This window comes from Drosophila bipectinata, chromosome 3L (genome assembly GCF_030179905.1).
Source record: "Drosophila bipectinata strain 14024-0381.07 chromosome 3L, DbipHiC1v2, whole genome shotgun sequence".
Taxonomy (NCBI): Eukaryota; Metazoa; Arthropoda; class Insecta; order Diptera; family Drosophilidae; genus Drosophila; species Drosophila bipectinata.
Window position 1 is genome coordinate 24,330,978 of NC_091738.1, and position 19,593 is coordinate 24,350,570.

At 39.1% G+C, this 19,593-nt stretch overlaps 1 protein-coding gene and 1 long non-coding RNA gene across 3 annotated transcripts; one reads left to right on the top strand and one right to left on the bottom strand.

Annotated features, from left to right (window-relative positions):
* Positions 1-4,339: 4,339 nt before the first annotated feature.
* spok (spookier) lies at positions 4,340-18,986 on the bottom strand. The gene is made up of 2 exons (XM_043211912.2): positions 18,442-18,986; positions 4,340-5,791 (listed from the first exon to the last, which is right to left on the bottom strand). Exons 1-2 carry the CDS (start codon positions 18,848-18,850, stop codon positions 4,488-4,490), a joined length of 1,713 nt encoding a protein of 570 aa, XP_043067847.1. The 5' UTR covers positions 18,851-18,986; the 3' UTR covers positions 4,340-4,487.
* Positions 5,223-14,718, top strand: LOC138926283 (uncharacterized). Of its 2 annotated transcripts, none has more exons than XR_011442752.1 (4): positions 5,223-5,335; positions 5,408-5,606; positions 5,690-5,800; positions 14,155-14,718. It is a non-coding gene; the product is annotated as an uncharacterized lncRNA (long non-coding RNA). The 2 variants fall into 2 exon arrangements; XR_011442751.1 differs by having other exon boundaries at positions 5,408-5,618; positions 14,155-14,716.
* Positions 18,987-19,593: the final 607 nt, after the last annotated feature.

Sequence of the window (19,593 nt, forward strand, 5' to 3'; positions counted from 1 at the left end):
AATTTGACTTGGCCGCTGGCGCAACACAATCCAGGAACTTCTTTTTTGAAGTCCAATGCATTGCAATGTGGACACACAATATTCATTAGTCCAATAGCAACAATTTTCTCTGAACTGTAATCAATTGCCACATTATAACTGAATGCAGCTCTGTGGGGATTAAACCCAACATTTCTATGTTGATTTCGATTCCGTTGAAGTTCATTTCGCGCTTTGCGTTGCTCATCAGATAGATTTGCTCTTATATATCTTTGCCGTATTTCGAGTTCTGCGGCTTAAGTTTGTATGTCTGGTTGCTGGCATTGTTGGTTTCTTGTATTGGTTTCTGAGAAGACACCAATAGTTACCAAAAAACAGGGTTTGCATTTACTACTCCGTAGCAGCGGAAGCAGAGCCGTAGCAGAAAAATGAAAATGGAATGCTCTGCTCTGCTCCGAGCTGAATGAATTAAAAATGAATTTACTATTTAACGGCTGTGCCGGAGTATTGAAACCAAGTCCTCTTTATTGAGTTACGTTCTGATACAAACTGAAACTTAAAGCCAACAAAATGTATTTCTATGTATGCGCATCCGGCCAGAAGCTGTGTCAGCAGTTTGGCCAGAGCGAGCTCTTAAATAACCGGACATTGCCGCTGCTCCGTTAACTTCAGTTATGAAGAAGAATGAGGCCGCCCTTGGCCGACCCTATTTGGGCAATCATCTCCTTTAGTTGGGCCGCGGTTCTTCGGGGACTCATCGATAGGTCAAGCCGATGCAAATTAAAGCGCAGCATGTTGCTCCCGCTATGAACAGCATCTGATGTAACTGATGGTGGTTAATCTTCTCCCCGAACTCCATAATATGTTTCAGGTTACGTTCACTCAACCGGTGAAGGTAAGGGAGACTAAGGTAAGGCGTTCCATTACGTTCCATAGTAACGTTAATGGAGGGTGAGCTGGCCACTCCTGGAGCCCTCTTCCGGGTTGTGTCATGATTGACCCATCGGGTTTCATTGACAATGGCACTCCTTTCAAAGGTGACGAGATATGTGCCTTTTTTATGGACACAGGTGCCATTGTCCACAAACACGTGAGCCGAGCGATCATTTACAATTACTATTCCTTCATCAACGTAAGTGATGGGGTGTAAATCGCTTTATTGGATCGCGCAATACGCCGTGCCTCCAACGTGAAGCTCTTCGGCGCATGATCTTCTGCGAGACAGCCGGCAAAATTTAGCTCCTGATGTCAGGGAGCACTTTTCCACGGTGTGGATGTCACCGTCGCATTCGGCAATGACGTTGTCTTCCAGCCTGAGTATAATGTCGTGATGTGACACCGGGAAAACGGTGATCTTGCTGCAGGCCGACATTATTTTCGGAAACTTAATGATAAAATGTAAGATGTTATCGGACTGTAAAATTTTAACCGTCCGTATGGTCCGGACAAAATATCTCTAATCGCGGTCTCGGTGGGCTCTTCCATCCACACACCTTCTAGGTCTGCATGATCTAGGATGCTAGGGCTGACAACATTAACTTTGGCAAGTAGTACTGCCAGCATTAAACCCTGCAGCTCCATTGCTATCATCCTATTTCAAGTTAAAAGCATCTCGACTAGGTGCCCTGTATCAACTTGGGGCTTTTTAGCTGACCTCAGAAGTTGGTTGACGGCAGCGAAAATTTTATTAATTTGAATTTGTATTTTACTGTTAATATTGACTTGCCTATTGTTTGCATTTATAATTTGGATGTGCTGTAAATTTTGTTGAGTTTGGGTAGCCCACCACCAAAGCGTGATTAAAATAATAATGGAAGCAAGACTTATGCCAAGTGGCTAGGAAAAAGGACAGTAATAGAAAATATAGTTACGCCCGGCCTACCTAAGGTTGTCTTTGTGGACCACCCCCCTCTTAATGAAGACTGTGGTCCCCATGTCCGCTTCAACGGTTTTTTCTTCACATAACAGTGAGAGTTTATTTCCTAGGCTTCTGTTGGACTTCACTAGGGCTTTTTCGCCAACCTCGAAGACCCTTTTTTGCAGGGAGGCGTTTTCCCTGTCCAGGAACTTATCTTGGGCGTGTTTAATAGTATTCTGTATCGCGTATTGCGGGTCTTTCGATTCCGTTTTAACCGCGTCGGCTGGCCTATTGTCGTTGGCCGACGTGTAGCAGGGGTTTTCCTTAAAAAAATGAATGACGTCCGAATCATATTCTTGAATGGCGTCGTAATCAATTTCCTGATGGGCGGTTGAAGCTGCGCCGCTGTATTTCTCCCCGGTTTCGCCTGCGCTCTGCACGACGTGGTGAACCCTCTGCCTGTTGTGTAAGCCCAATCGGTCGGGCACGGCTGGCTCTCGGTTTCGGTATGACGAGGCCTAAGATGGATTAAGCATCTTGGACAGCGATGGGTCAATGTCCATGGGTTCGGGGTGTCTGCACTGCATGGAGCAGAGTGTACTTGCACCTTGTGTTGGTTGGTGTAGTATTAACTTTTGCCCGTTATTATCTGGGAATTTGCATGCGCAGAAGCCTATTGGCGTTCTTGCGGCTTCGGATACTGTTTCCTATCCCTGTCTTCCTGACCCTTCGCAAATGAATCTTTGAAGGAGTACCTTTCGTACTTTTCGGAGCATAATATGCGGCTACTACCGCTTGCCGCCAGGAGACGTATGCGTCCTTTGATCCCGTAAATTCGGGCAGGCACTAAACGGCATTTAGGGGCTCGTCACATTTGACATTATCCCTTATTTCTATTGGCTCATAAACCTTAACATATAAACGGGTTTCCGCTTGGGCGCGAGCGATTTGTACCTCATTGAGTCGGCCGTTCAGTTTCTGTATAGCTAGACGCTGCTCATTTTGTCTACGCTGGCTTTCAGGCTTTCCGCTTGGGCGCGAGCGATTTGTACCTCATTGAGTCGGCCGTTCAGTTTCTGTATAGCTAGACGCTGCTCATTTTGTCTACGCTGGCTTTCAGTGTTGGCTTCTTGAAAAGCCAGGCGCATTTCGTTTTCCCTACGCTGGTTTTCAATATTGGCTTCTTGAACAGCACGTTGAACGGCTGCCTGTATGGTGGCCGTCATTTGTTTCATGTTGAAAGCCATGTTCGCGAGTTTGGGAGCGCTAGCGTTAGCGCTTTTTGGGGTGGAAAATCTGGCCGGCCCTTCGGTCTCGGACTCAGAATCACTAGAGAGTTGCCTTGTACTCCTTTACTGGGGATAGAGATTGCTCATGTGGAGCTGTAGCCATAACATCGCCCAAAAGAAATAATGCATGCTCGAATTGCATGCCTATAGAGGTCTGAGCCGCCGCTTCAGTTATGTGTGCGAGCTTGTCGAACTGCGCTGTTGCCTTGCCAAAGTAGTGACAAGGTGGGGGGCGCGGGGACTGAGCCTCCGCTTATGACAAACAAGAAAAAATAAAAACAACAAAGTGCCACACACTGCATGTGCGGCCGTATCGTGTTCTCGAAAATGGAGTGGGGAAAAATAACGGAAAAGAAAAATAAATAACCAAGACAGCGCAGCTATTACCAAGAATTCTTGTGTAACCAAGAATTATATGAATTATTTCGGATCGAAATTTAAATTTTTTGACAGCGGTTTTTTCTCCTTGGTTAAGAATTTTTATTCCGCCCAATTAATGGGAATTTTTTAAACTGAAAAGGTTTATGGGGCTGCAGTTTTTTCTTTTCTTTTTTTTTTGCTGTCAGTGTAAGGAGCGATATTTCACTTTTTTTTTATTGAATGAAATTTATGATGCAGACGTAAAGGGTATTTATGTGGATAAAAAAGCTCACTTACATGATGTTTTCGTTGGGCGCCAGTAAATTATAATATGGTGTGGTATATTATTTTATAATCGGTTATCCCTCGCTGCAGCCAGTGGTGTCGGAAAAGCTAGAGAGATGATGGTGTAGTCGTCCCTGGCGGTTGCCGAGGGGGTTGCTTCTCCTCGTAGATAGTAAGCGATGTTTGGGTCCCTGGCGGTTGCCGAGGGAAATTCCTTCTATGGCAGGAATTACGGTGGTAGCACTTGCTCCATAATCACGGCCCTTGAGGCGCGGTGACCAATTCAATAAAATGAATTTACTCTTTAACGGCTATGCCGGAGTATTGAAACCAAGTCCTCTTTATTGAGTGACGTTCTGATACAAACTGAAACTTAAAGCCAACAAAATGTATTTCATAGCGGCCACGCAAATATGCAGTGCTCGCCACTATGTATGGGCATCCGGTCAGACGCTGTGTCAGCAGTTTGGCCAGAGCGAGCTCTTAAATAACAGGACATTGCCGCTGCTCCGTTAACTTCAGTTAACTTATATAGAAGATGTAAAATTTGTTAAAGAAAAAGCATGTGTTCCAGCCATCTACTATATTATTTTATTTAATCGTTAATCTAATAAGTCGAAAAGGCGCTTAAAAATTAAATGGTTTATTTTTGAGTAAACCAAACAAATTAATATTTGTAAGAATTCTTTTGTTTAATGTAGGTACATTTTCATAACTTAAGTTACTTTTTTAAAAGGTTCTACTCTGGGACACAATACTAACTCAAAACATTTTGCCGGTAAGGCCACAGATGCTTTATGGACAATTACTTTTGATAAATCTATACTTGTTACATAAAAATTTTGCAATATGTTTGCTAATAAAATAAATCCAAAACCTTTTACCAAATTTTGTCCAATACACGTGCGCTTACCTATACTAAAGGGAAGGAAATGAGTCACATTTTTTTTTAGCTTATATAATTTAATTTTTGTTGACTGTTTACCATTTTTTTTTGAAACGTTTTGATTAATTATTTTTTTATTGCCAATTCCTCTATCACTTTCGAACTCAATACCAGAGTCTGAGCCATTTGAACTTCGTCTATTTTTATTTGTTTTCAAAGAGTGGGTGTATTCTTCCAAAAATCGTTCAGGTTCAAACTTTTCTGGATTTAGCCAGTATTTATCGCTCATATTTAACGTATAGTTATTTATAAATATAATAGTTCCTTTTGTTACCCCAAAACCTGCAACTACTGTGTCTTCCATTGCTACATGTGGAACTATAGGAGAAGAAGAGCAGCGAAGTACTTCCAAAATAGTCGCCATGGTGTATGGCATTGTTTTCATATCTAAAAGGCTGATTCTTCGGGATCCCTTTTGTGATATATTGTAAACCTCTTTCTCAATTTTTTCACCAATCATAGGATTCTTTGCTATATATGACAGAGCTAACATAACTAAGTTTCCGACAGCTGAGTGTCCACCAATAAAATCTTCCAGCATAAAAATTATAGTGTTTCGGGATACATCCTTATCCTGCTTTAAACTCTTAAGCAAAGAATCAATAAAGTCTTTATCAGGTTCATCTAAATCCACCCTTTTCTCCCTTTGGTTGATAATTCTATCCAAAATAAATTTTCTTATTGTTGTAGACCAATGCATAATCTTCTTTGTGTGACAACTATAAAAAGGTTTAAGCCATGGCAAGAAATCGAGTGAATATCCCTGGTTAATTTCCCAAAATATTTCATCAAAGTATTCAACTATTTTTTGAAACTCTTTATCTTTGTAATTAAACCGAGTTGAACACATATATTGGCAAAACATATTGGCGCTCGCTTTGAGAATTAGGTGTTTTATATCGTATGATTTTTCAAATGATATTATTTTTAATTGTTTAATCAAGTTATCGATCTCTGTACATCCAATTTCAGACATTTTTGAAAAGTATGAAGATGATTCCCGAGGGGAACAGTGACGACGAGCTAAGTTTCTCCTCCTTTGTTGTAACTGTGACCAATCGCATAGAGCAAGAGCTGAAAAAAGTAAGTAAAATAATAAAGGAAAGTACTATATTTTGACGACTTCAAATTCTTCTAAGACTACAATTTTTTAAGCTATTTTCCTATAAATAGTGAAAACAGTTAAGAAAAAATTTTCGAAAGGAAATATTGTCGTATTGCAAATGCTGTGGCATTTTTAAGATGATCGCTGTTCTTGTAAACTTGTAAATCTTAAAAAATTTTAATTTCGGGTCCTATGGGCCGCCTATTGGCATGGGTCTGGCTCACATCGATTAGCACATGTTAGACATTAAACAACAGTAAAACTTCCACAACATTCAAATTTAAACATCAAAATGTATAGCAACCATGTAACACATTCCCTTATTCCATTTATCCCATTTCCTCCGTTTCACTCTAGATCAGTGGTGGGCAAACTCTCATTTTACATAGCACGCGAGTATATGGTAGGAAATTCTGCCGCAGCGCTGCCGGCACACTGACAATATGAACACTCTCAAATTTTTCTCTCATTTGCTCCCATTTTGATTCATAGTGTAAAATTCCTTCCTCTGGTTATACGGGATCTTCAGTATCTAATCAGCAAAATAGAAAGTCCTTGCTTGGTTGGATAAATTTAGCCTCAGGTTGGATAAGCCTTGCTTGGTTGGATAAAGATAGGATAAAGAAGACTCAGTGAGGTTTTCGTTTATTCTACCCCTTTTCCCCTTATACCCCTTATATTGTGTATATTGCGGTTCAGGAGATTCACAAACAACTTTAGAACGAACCCTTCAACAAATTTTACAACGAACTACCTACCGAACGAGCCGGGTAATATCGGATCCCTAATTTGGGAGAGCACCCGATAAAATATCATCATTTAGCTTAGGCATGGACGATTCCATATTTTATGTCTCGTCTTCCCCGTCTTTATCTCCCGTAGCTACAAAGGGATATTTAAAACATACATTCATAGATACAAAAATGCATGCCCAGTTCTTAAAGTTTTTCAAAAACCTATATTGAAATTGACACTATAAACCTATTATAGTGCCAAATATCCGTGTCATCTGTATCGGTTCGGATGACCAATATCGGTTTTGAATTATATTGGAATTTATGTTTTGGGACAGGACAAAAGATACTGCTGCCTTTCCCCGGTCTTTCACCACGTCCAATATAGTTCTTTAATTATATTGGCATATATGTTCTGGGACCGGTGAAAAAGCTCCCCGACTGGTGTCGCTGCACTCCTAAATGCAAAAGTAAAATACAGTAAACAGCATAGGAAACTTTCGCTACTGTGGAATATTTCTCCAAAATCTTAGCTAGTTATTGGATATGGATATATGGATATTCACATAATTAAAAAAAAAACCATATCGCTTCGCGTGTGCTGTGGTATATTTGGAGGCAAATTAATAAGTTTTTAATTTCCTTACAAATATCGCTCGGCTCTCCATCTTCCCTCTTTTTGTGTTGTGACCCTTTTTTCTTGTGCAATAGAGATTCTTATCTTTATTTCCGCAGTTTCCGTTGCAAAGTTCTCGCTTTGTTTTTATTTGGTACAGTAGTTCAAGGTATATTTGTTCTTGATATTTTTGTTACCTTTGATCTTAATATGAAATTAAAATTGTTCTGTTCAATTAAGACCATGCATAAGAGTCAATTAAGACCGCTGCCGGATTCCGTTTACTCATGATCCGAACCAGTCTTATAACTATGTAAACATTTAACGTAAACATGTATATTTTCCTCCGCTGCTTACCTTCCACCAATCCGAATCAGCATTACACATATAAGAGCCAATCTTACTTTTTGACCATCTTTTTCTAAAAGTGGTTTGTTATCGGTTCCTCTTAAGGGTTAAACCATTTGTTAACCAGGTCTCTGGAAACTTCTCATTTGGAAGGAATCTTAAACTATTTTCTGCATAAACAACGGAACAATCATACACTGCCAATTATAGAGACATTTCTAACTTGTCAGAAATTCAAAAGCTTTCTGAAAAACGAACTTCTTCACATTTGCAAGAAATTATTTTTTTTACTTTACATCTCAATAATTTCTTCATTTCATGAAGCGCCACACCTCTACCACCATTTTTTTGGGGGATAAAAAATCTTTTGTCATGGATGGATTCCGGACAAACAGATGCCATTAACAGATTTTAGTAAGGCATTTGAATCTGTTAATCAATTTTTCCCTTTTTAGTAACTAAGTCTTTTGGGTTTCCCAACTGATCTTCCTGGTATTATGTGTGCTGATACCAATATTAGCTTAATAGTAAGTGTCGGGTCAAGCAGCAGCCGCTAAATTAGTTATAGTTTATTTATTAAGCTAAGGTATGGATATATCGCCTTAGTTGGTCGCAAGCCGACTCTTTCTCGGCCGCTCGACTTCAACGGGCCTATTTTAAGAGAGCTTTATCTTCGCAATCACTATGTCGGGCCGCCCTCTCCGCTATCGACAGCTTTAGCTTCGCGTATGTCTAGTCGAGCAGCACTCTCTGTCCATATTAATAGTCACTACTTAGCACCATAAACTGGATGATCACAATGGTTGATCCCAGTTTCATCTGCCTGCAGTATAATTAAAATATAACGTAAAATAATTAAATTTCGCTTTTCATTTCCCGGCATTGAAAACTCTCAATGACCAAACAATTAAGCTTTGTCTTTAGTATGAATTCACTAGTGCCGAATCTAGACTTCAAAATGGTTTGAATACTCTTTAAAAAATGTGTTTAGAACAGTGGTCGGCACCCCAATACATTGATATGATTTTAACGCATTAGTATTAGTAACAAATAGCAGAAAGTAGGCTGCATGACGTTTCACACATTTATACTGTGTGTGTGTGGCAGAGCTTGGGCAGAGAAATTTCCTATGACCTCGGGATAGGGCCGTGCCGGCCCTACTGGTTTAGAAAATGACCTCAAGCCTAATAAATTGATTTAATGAGCACAAGTTAACTAAAACTTTATATATATCTTTGGCTCGTTCGATACTTAAGTATGCATCATTTGTTTAAAACCATCAAAATAGAGTACTTTTAGATCACATCAAATTTGTACAAAAAAATTTTCTGGAGGAAAAATTGATTGGAAAAATTGGTTGGAGGAAAGGTGGTTTGCAGTGGAAGCCGCCCGAAAAAAACATTTTTGTATAAGCTGTAATTCTCTAATATACATTATACAAGTATATCAGCATCCGCCGACATACCTCTTGGGGTAGCCCAAAATGAGTCTTAGCTTAAGCGTAAATGGGTATATGAAGCGGCAGAAGCATGTTTGGCCTTTATAAACCTAGTTAAAATTAATACATTTTACTAAAATAACTTAAAACAAATCAAATTTCTGGGACTCAAGTTGATACTTTTAATGTTAGACATTATGCCGTCAAAGTTAGAGCTACGCATGAAGCTCCACTTCTAAAAGAGGAATGCAGTTGCAAGCTTTTCAGTGACTGATCAATTTTCATCAATCATTCTTGCCCCAACAGATCAGAACGTGTCGAAGTCAATATGTCGGATGTGCATCGGATACGTTTTTTAAAAACTACTCTTTAGAGAGACGGCCCTCCACGAGATCACTATGTGCGTCGAAATAGAACTTAGTGACATGAAATATGCGCCTATTACTTTTCTAGACATTGAAAGTGCTCTTAACAACATCCTGCCATGTTCAATAACCAAAGCGCTAGCGGGACTAGGGGTAGACGATCAATCCGTGCATTTTATAAAAGTGTTTTTCTATCCCAGGTCCTGTTAAACTAGACTGTTGTCCAGTGTAAACCGTGTGTAAACTGTGACACGGATGGCGTCACTAGGAGGAGAGTCTATTCAAAGATTCGTTTGGAAAGACACTCCGCCAGGTGGTGTACTTTTCTCCTACTTTGGAACGTAACGATAAACAGGTAGCCTTCGTAGCAACTGATGCCCTAGACTAAATCGTCGACCTACTGCCTATTGCGATAATGGGGGTTAAGGTAGCTATGCTATCAGAATTTATATAACGAAAGTCGGGCTTATGGAAAAAGACTTATTATAGTCATACCAAGTTGGACTTATACCGTTCACGCCTATGGAGGGTACGGACTACTTTATACCCGTCGAGCATACTAACTGAAACTATCAGGTCTCCATCCCATCTACGAAAGAATGATATGTACTAATCCTGGAACCAGCGGATTCCCTCCATATATACACGGATGGCTTAAAGCTGAATGGCCAGGTGGGAGGTGGTTTTGACTGCGAGCGTTTTGTGTCTAAATGGGGTCCTTCAAAGCCCTGATTACTATCCTGAATCCCCAGCGCTTCCTGGCACTTAAGAAACGATTTGTACCTTCTCAGAAATTCAAGCAGCACGCAGGGCTTTTGAACGGTTCTCATCTAACTCTAGGATAGTAAACGACAGTCAGGAATCTCTGAAATAGATGCGGGGCAGCATGACATCCACCTCATGTGGGTTTCCGGACCATGAGGAAAATTAGTGTTAAATAGTGTTACACATTTGAAAACATACTTTAGTATATCAGTTGCCGGATCCCATAACACACCCAAGAATTTTTTAGCGACTCCTAAGCCCTTTGTGGATGTGGAACCGCCAGCTAAATGTATTTGTTTGACCGGCTTGAGAACTAAATTGCTTCTTCGTCTTCATTCAGGGTGTCTATATAACCGACGACATAACGATGGCTTTGTAGGCTCTTGCATCCGAATCATATAGTCTACCGAATTTATATCCCGGACGTAATGAGCTATACAAGGTGCGCAAGATATTCCTTGCGCACATTACAAACACATTGGAGCTTTTTTTTTCGCTAGTCAATCCCTAGAATACGCTGTGCATGGATGTCAATTTTCATTTATTCTTATCTGGTGGAACATCTCTGCTCTCTGACAGTGGATGTAGAAGATTCAGACCAGTAAGCATGAAGTTGTTTAAGAAAGCACCATAAGACATAAGGCATTCCGAAACAGTCGAATCTTGCTTCGTTTTGTTCTTCGGTTATGAGCTATGAAAATTGGTAGGTACCAGCTCTCAGGCAATTTAGTCTCTTAAGTAAGAGCGAAGAGTCCTTGGAATGACGGATTCTACGTTAAAGCTTTCCTTAGAAAAGTGTTTTCTTGGCCTTTTCCGGATGCTTGCCCTCCCCAGCCAAGTCTGCACTTGGATTCGATGGGGTCTGTTTACCTTTTTATACCCTTGCAGAGGCTATTATAATTTTGTCCAAAAGTGTGCAACGCAGTGAAGGAGACATCTCCGACCCTATAAAGTATATATATTCTTGATCAGGATCACCTCCTGAGTTGATATGAGCATGTCCGTCTGTCCGTCTGTCTGTTTCTACGCGAACTAGTCTCTCAGTTTTAAAGCAATCGACTTGAAACTTTCCACACACTTTTCTTTCCTTTGCAGTATATAAGTCGGAACGACCGGGATCGGTCGACTATATCTTATAGCTGCCATATAATTGATTGATCGGAAATGGTATAACTTTGGTGTTTTTAGAGTTAGAGAGTTCAAATTTGACATGAAAGCTATTTTTGCAAAACAATACGACGTGCCAAATTTCTTAAGGATCGGCCGACTATATCCTATAGCTGCCATATAATTGATTGATCGGAAATGACCCAACTTTCGTGTTTTTGAAGATAGAAAGCTTGAACTTAGTACAGATTATATTTTTGGTCAGTTAATCTGACCTACCAAATTTTAGCTTTCCTCTCTTGTTTTTCTTTTTTTTTATGTTAAAGGAAACAGGCTTGTTCTTCGATAAGTGTGACCGATGAGCCTTCATTTATAAATGCAAATGTGTCAATATAGGAAATGACAGTGTATATTTTTATCGGTTTGATAAGAAAAAAATATTCTCCTCTAGATGTATTACTTCGATATGAATAGACGATGTTAGGATTCGCACTGCCTTTATGCAGCAAAGGATGGTGTCTTGATTCGGATCCACTGATCTCGCACAGCTTAGGTAAGAAGCACCTGCGACCATGAATCTCTTTAAGCATTTTGGTGTTTAGTAAAAATACAAACTTTTGTATTTTGGAATATAGAAGATTGGGCCTTTTTATAAATTTTTTTTTCTAATAAAATGGTTTTATTATGAAATTATCATAAGGATAGGCCAATCGCAACCGATATTTGCGATACATATCCGATCTTAGCTGCAAGGGTACATCAACTTCGGCTCCGCCCAAAAGTTAGCTTTCCTTTTATATTTTGTTGTACTGTAGAATCTATAATTTGAGTTTTAATTTGTATTAACTTTAGGTGTTATATTTATAAATAATTACTATAATATGTATATAATAAACTTTGTGAAAAAAGAGCCACAATCAAAAAAATATATAATAATCGAATTGGCCACTAATCACACTATGGAAGGAGAGCTGTTAAATATTACACATTTATTTATTCATTAACAATGATCTGTTATTTCTATAATATTATAACTAAGAGTAAGGATAAGGATAAGAGTAAGGATAAATTAAGTTAAAAGATATTCCATAATTTTGGATTTAATTACATCTAGGGATAGTTCAGGGGACAATAAATGGGACAATGAGTTATAGTTTTTACAAATAACGCGGAATGGATCGTGTTCCGCAAAATTAGACCTAGAAATCGGTAACCAAAGGGGTCGGAAGGATCAAGTTACTCTATTAGGCACAGAAAACATTAATTTTTCAAGAAGTACTTGTGAGTCAACCTGTCCAAGAATAAGCACATGAAGTAGCATAACCCCAGCACAAGTACGGCGCTCTTTTAAAGGAGGTAGGTTTAGTAGTTTTAACCGGTAATTATACGATGGGAGGGAAGTGGCAGTATCCCAGTTTAAGCTTTTTAACGCAAATAGCAGAAACTGCTTTTGGACTGATTCAATCCTCCTTTGGTGAACAAGGTATTGCGGACTCCAAACGCTAGAACAGTATTCCAAGATAGGACGAACCAACGTTACGTATAGAGTTTTAGTTGTGAAAGGATCATCAAATTCTTTAGACCAACGTTTGATAAAAGCAAGCACGCCTCTGGCTTTATTGACTGTTAGTAATATGTGGTCGTTGAAGGACAACTTATTGTCAAAAATTACTCCAAGATCGATAATTAGGAAAACACGATCTAAGACGTTATTCCCAAGAGAGTACGAAACGATGTGAGGCACACTGCGATTGAACGTCATAACCTTACACTTAGAGCAGTTAAGCAAAAGGAGATTGTTTGAGCACCACAAGAAGACTTCGTTAAGGTCTAGTTGCAGGTGTCTATGAAGGAAATGGTCTGAGAAAGAAAGACATAACTTGACATCATCAGCATACATAAATGTAGTAGCATAGTTTACAACACTAGGTAAATCGTTGACAAAAAGAACAAACAGAAGAGGTCCAAAGTGACTACCTTGTGGGACACCAGATGAAACATTTATAATCTGTGATGAACTGTTTTTAAATAAAACACGCTGCGTGCGGTTCGATAGATAAGAGGTTAACCACTGTACTATATGTGGAGAAAACCCCAAAAGACACAGCTTATGAAGGAGGAGATGGTGGTTCACAGAGTCAAACGCTTTACTAAAGTCAGTGTACACCACATCAGTTTGCATGCGGCTCAGAAAACCTCTGTGGATAAACGAAGTGAATTTAAGAAGGTTAGTTGTGGTAGAGCGATGCTTGACAAAACCATGCTGTGAAGTGGAAATAATGCTTTTACAAAAATGTTGCAGTTGGAAAGTAACCAGTTTCTCAAGCAGTTTGGGAATCGCAGATAGCTTAGCAATCCCCCGGTAGTTCTCAATAAGTGTTTTAGAGCCTTTTTTATGAAGCGGAATAATAAAAGATTCATTCCATCTCTTGGGAAGACATGCCAGCTCCAAGGATAAGTTGAATAAGATAGTGAGAGGATAGCAAAGGATATCAGAACAGTACCTTAGAACACAGCTAGGAACATTGTCAGGACCAGCAGAGAATGATATATAAGATATTGCTAAAGTTGAACGTCATGCCGACCTGTAGCACTATGTGCTACTACTGTAGCACAGCCTACCTACTAGTAATAAAAGAAATGCGAATAAGACCGTGATGAGAAAGGAAACGCGTTATTGTTTCTTTGTCAAAATAGGTTATTTTAGTGGTGTGTAAGACAGCTGCGTGTTCATGGTTTCACTGCTAAAGAATAACTGACTCATATCTAAATACGACGCGGCGCCATGCGTATACAGAAAATTTAGGGGAATAGGACTAATACATAAGAAATGACGACGCGTCGATCTGTGTTGCCCTGGTTATTTGGTATACACACGAGTATAGTCTGAAAAGTACTTAACCTAACAAATAAAATTTGGAAAAGTGGCAATTTATTTCTCAACATAATCTCCTTTTAGCTCAATACACTTGACCCAGCGATGCTCCAACCTGTTTTACCCGTCTGAAAATACGTTTTCTTGAGGTCTGCAAAATAGGCCTCTCTTGCCTCTGTGGTGGAAACAACAAAAGTCACATGGGGCCAAATCTGGAGAATATGGAGGATGGTGTAGCAGTTCGTAGCCCAATTCGACCAATTTGGTCGTGGCGAGTGCGGAAGTGTGAGCCGGTGCATTGTCATGATGGAAGATAACATTTTTCGTCGCCTAATGGAGCCGTATTCGGCTGAATAATTCTGTATAGTACAGCCCTGTGACCGTTTTGCCCTTCTCCAGGTATGAAGTGTGCCCCTTATTCCAAGTTGATTCCTCCGTTAGATAGGGAGCTTTACGAAAGCATGGGAATGGCTCTTAGCTCGTTCTGATCATCTATTTCCTTCTTATCTTTGGCCGAGCAAAGAAGTATCCGTCATCATATTTTAAAAGGGAAGGAAAATTCTGCTTAGACACGTGTAGTGCATAAAGAAGGAAAACCCCATACAGACATATAGAAAAACCCTTGTGCAATTCGGCCTGAAATAAACATTATTTTAAATGTCATTGTCATTTTAATGTCATTGTGATCGTGTTGAGGGACAAAATTTATAAGGTGAGAGAATATATTAATAGTGCCAATATCCAACATGACCAATCCCTTGTCAGGTGGCACAGCATTACGTCGATTCTGGCCAGGTGCATCCTGATAGGCTTTCCTTTTGGAGTTTTGCCTCGGATCGGAGTAGGACAAGGTTGAAGCATTAGAACCGCCCTATCAACCGCCATGGAGTCAATTGGACTCCCGTAGTACTTCGTAATTTGACTTCGTACCCAACTTTGATATTCTCCTGGACCGCCGATTGTGTGACGTAACCAGCAGCCCTAAAATACATAGTACATAGTTACATCAGTGATATTCAGTGAGAAAACAATACCCTTGCCTGCGAGCATGTGTGTGTGAACACTTTCGGCAGTATTGAATTACGCAAACACTTCCACGGCAAACCTCGATAGCTGCGCCAAATTTGCATCGACTCCCCTCTAATTAAAATTACGTATAATTTTCCCTTATTTTAATATTATAAATTCTTAATTTTCTTAATATCGCACATATGTAAACTCTAAGGAGTATGGAATATTTAGCATAGGAACTTAGCTTAAGTTTAGTTTCATAAGCAAACCAACTTAGTCTCGAAAGAGAGATCATTCAGGTATTTTCTAGCTGTATCCCTTCTCTTTTTTAATAAATAACAGCGAAAATCACCTCATCCTTTTGGGCCCAAAAATCGATGCAGAGTCGGCAAAGCTGAGCGAGTAAACCACCGAGATTAATTGTTTAACTTGATTACAATGGGAAATCCGTGACATATTTTACAATTCCTTTTAAGTAATAGCTTAAGTTGTATTTTTTTTGGGACTTTGTACTAAAGCTATTTTTGACTATCTTTAACTATCTATAATGAACATGAGATAAATTCTTTTATGCTAATAACATAGTTGTTGAATATGGGTAGTGTAAAGTCTACATGGAAGGGAAGGGAAGGGTATAAACGAAGGACCACAACATCTAGCCCTTAATTTATTAGGGTCAGTAAAATCAACCACCCAAGGATCGGCCAACTCCTACCGCTTTCCTTTCCAACTTCCGTACACGGTCTAGTTTGCCGTGCCCACGCTCCTTTTTCGGCTGAGCCAAGCCGTCCCCATTGCTAGTTTCAATTAATCTATTGAAACATTTAGCTTTTATGGAGTGCTACCTGATATCCCTGAAAAAGAGTGACTTCCGAAAACTCTTAATGTTTGATAATGGCGGCAAATTTACAAGGACTATGGGCCTCAATTTAAGAGGCATTAAGATAATCTTTCATTTATGTTTAATTTAATATCTGTCCGTATTCACAGTGGACAAAAGTATATAAATTAGATTATGAAGCATTAAAATGCTAAGAAATTGAATTTAGTTAAACAGGACCCTAAACAGCTCCATCCTCTAACCGGAGATCGAGTAGGTGTGTTCTCTTTAATCTTCTTGTTGTGTTGTAGTTGTCTAGAAGGTTTGTGGCGTTGGGGTTTAGCCCAATTCTGTCCCAATCTGCCCACATACCTGTTGGCAAACCATAGGACGTCGCTGCTGACCAAAGATACTTTCAGTTGGGTGTGAATGACAATGTTCTTGGGGTATGGGTGGGCCACAAACAGCATCCTGAGCGCCCTGTCTTGCGCCAGTTGGGCGATTCTGCGGTTAGTAGGGCTCGCTGTGCGCCATATCTAGATCCCATACGCCCAGATGGTCTTAAAAATTGCTTTAATCCGCTTAGCAGCTTAATCCTCAGCTTTAATCTGGAGCGCTTTTCCAGTAGCCAGTAGTTTTGGGGCTGTTTTACATCCTTTTGTTTCCATTTGTGCGGTAGATGGAGTCTCTCCAAGACGCCTGTCCAGAGTTATTCCCAATTGGGAGTGGGGTCTGGTGGTATTAGATTATAGGTCTGACCTGCGGGCAATCCCCTCTTCTCGGTGACTTCGCAGGATTTAACACGATGCTCCGCCTGCAAATCGATGGGTTGAGAATGATTAGTTGGCGGTGATTACAGTCAGATGAATCCTGGGGCGATCCGGCCGAAGCTAGAAACGCTGTTTCATCGGATGTGGCCATCAGGAAATTTTTCTCCGCGAGATTGGGCATATCGGCGGTGTCTATCAGTAAATGATTTTCCGTAACCCCTATGGTCTTGACTCAGACCTGGAACGATCGGTTTTGCAGGTACGAGATGAGAAAAGCGTATAATTGGTGCGGCACACTTCTTTTCATTTTCATTCGGAGGCCAGGGTACCAGACGTATATTCGCTTATGTGCTCCAGTTTTCTCATCGAGTTCGCCACAAGTGGTTCTTCTGGGTGCAGGGTAGCCACATCAAATCTGGAATCCAACTATTCTTTGGGTGACATAAAGTCTCTTTATAACGAAAAGAAAATCTCGTCGACTGGCTTCCTTGCATCATATTCTTCTCCTTGGACAAGATTGGTTTTGCGATGACTGTTTTCTGAGAGACTCGCCATTTTTTGCAAGATTTAAACCATCTATTGAATCTTGTAAGTATCATCGCGATCTTTAAGCAATCATTGGATCCTATTATTGGGTCATTGGGAAGGTAAACGGTGACGAAGGCATTTCACAAATGTATCGGATGTGTCACAACTGCCAAACGTAATGTTTACAGATATGAGAGGGTTCTTGGGTTTAAAAAGCTACGTTTCGCGTCAAAGATGATGTTGGATCCCTTTAAAGATGATGTTGGAGGCCTGGCTCCAACTGGAGAGAGAATTTCAAGTCAAGCCACAACCGCCATCTACCCTTGAAAATAAATCTTAATTATCCTATGTTGTTTCCTAATAATCCTACTTGCCAACAGGTGTTACTTTGAGCTCAGTAGGCAATTTAATAATAGAGCTCTCTCGACACACAAAAACTATACTCTACAAGACGCTCATTCTTCCAGCAGTTGTATACGGCGATTAACGCTGGACAGTTGCACAGTCACATGCAGCTGATCATGGAGTGTTCGAGTAAAATTCTTCGCTAAATCTTTCGTCCAATCTTCACCAAGTGTATCTATGAGCTGGATAAGCTATATGGTGATGATGACCAGCCAGTCGAATAAAGACTCGAAGACTTCAAGTGGCAAGGTCATATTGCCCGTATGGAAGAAGACGGTATTGCCCCGCTCGTAAGGTGTTCGCTCGTAAAATGGCGATTGTCAGGATCAGAGGAGAGGAAGACCCCGGATGCATTGGCAAGACCAGGGAATGAATGCCTTGACAGGGACGCGAGGAGGAATATTCAGGCTTTGACCTGATAGGTTTGTAATGGCTCAATAATAATAATAATCCTATGTTTACTATATCTTCCCTATAGTTTTTATTCGTCACAAGCCGAACTTTTCGACACAAGCCGAACTGTTATTGTTTTTCGAATGGAGAAATAATATTTATAGAAAAATCTCAATGACTAGAAATAAATCTTCTTCCTTTAAGAACTGAATTAAGTTTTTTAAATTACATTTGTAGTTAAGTTTAACAATATAATTAGAAGAATTAGTTTGTTAACTTTATTTTCTATAAAATAAAATTTAATTGCCTTACCCGACATTTTAAATAAATGCTCGAAAATGTTAATTTTTATTTGGAAATCAAGTACAATATATTTTTTAAAATAAATTTTCACAATGATCTTAAATAATTTTTTTAAAGAACACACAAATTAAATGTACTTACAATTGTTTCGATCTCCACCAAATAATTTATGATATCGAATAAAATCCGGACGTCCACCAAGGTATCTTCCGTTCTTATTTAAAACCTCTTTTATTAAATCAATATTGTTAACCACTAAACACCGCGTGTGACCCAGAGTTAGAGAATAGATGTCTCCATATCGTTTTGTTAGTGAACTGAAAGCCTCGAATGGATTTTTTGAAAATCTACCGAGTAAGTCCAAGTTCCCCACAATTGGCCAAGGTAGTGGACCAGATGCTTGAATAAACTTTCTCATTTCATTTTTTTTATTGAAAAAACCGATTGAAACTAATGCTTTTTGTCTGAATTTTTTTAATATTAGTATGAAGGAAATCAAACTAATTATAAAAAAAAGAATGAATATAAGATAAAGCACCGTAAAAAGCATATTAACACGTAAAAATTGAGTATTTTGTAAACAGAAATCAATAAACTTGCTATTGATTGATATTATTTATTATTGGATGAAACTGACAATACTTGTTCTATGTCTAGCACATTCTGCCTAGTTGACATTTAAATTTTTAGCTTATAAGATCGAACGAATTTTATATGCACAACCACATTAAAAAATCGAGAACAAGTAATATATTTTCAAAAAAAAAATCGTAATAAATAAAATCGATTAAAATGCGCATACTAAGCAAACCTTTAAAGTGGTTCCTAAAAACTTGTTCAAGCATTGAACGCAATTTTAGATACAAGTTCCAAAGATAGAGTTTAAGGGATCGGACCCATGGAAATAAGAGATAAACAGCATTGGTTAAAACCGATCCTCTGCAGCCTAACACAAATAAATAAGTTTTGCGCTTAAATATGTTTTTATAAGCATCATAAACTATTTGAAAATATTTTGTTTAATTTATTCTTGTGTAGTTTAATACACTTTATAGCATGCCAAATTATGCATATAAAAAAAAAGGTAGGTCCCTGGCGCAGGTGATTTCGACTGCTAGAGTCATCCGAAACAAAAAATTAGAACAGATTATTGTTTTGTAAGCTTATGGCTCTGTCCCGTACTAGAATGAAATATTTTCATCAATAAACAACAAAATGGCGAACTCACAAAACAAAAAATTAAAACAATTTATCTTAAATTAATGATAAAAAAAAAACTAATCATTAAAAATA

Bases quoted from the DNA above. Each gene is read 5' to 3' on its own strand.
- spok (XM_043211912.2), bottom strand. From the start codon at position 18,850: ATGCTTTTTACGGTGCTTTATCTTATATTCATTCTTTTTTTTATAATT. The intron at 5,792-18,441 runs GTAAGTACATTT...TACTTTTTTCAG, and splicing joins TGGTGGAGATCGAAACAATT to CTCTTGCTCTATGCGATTGG.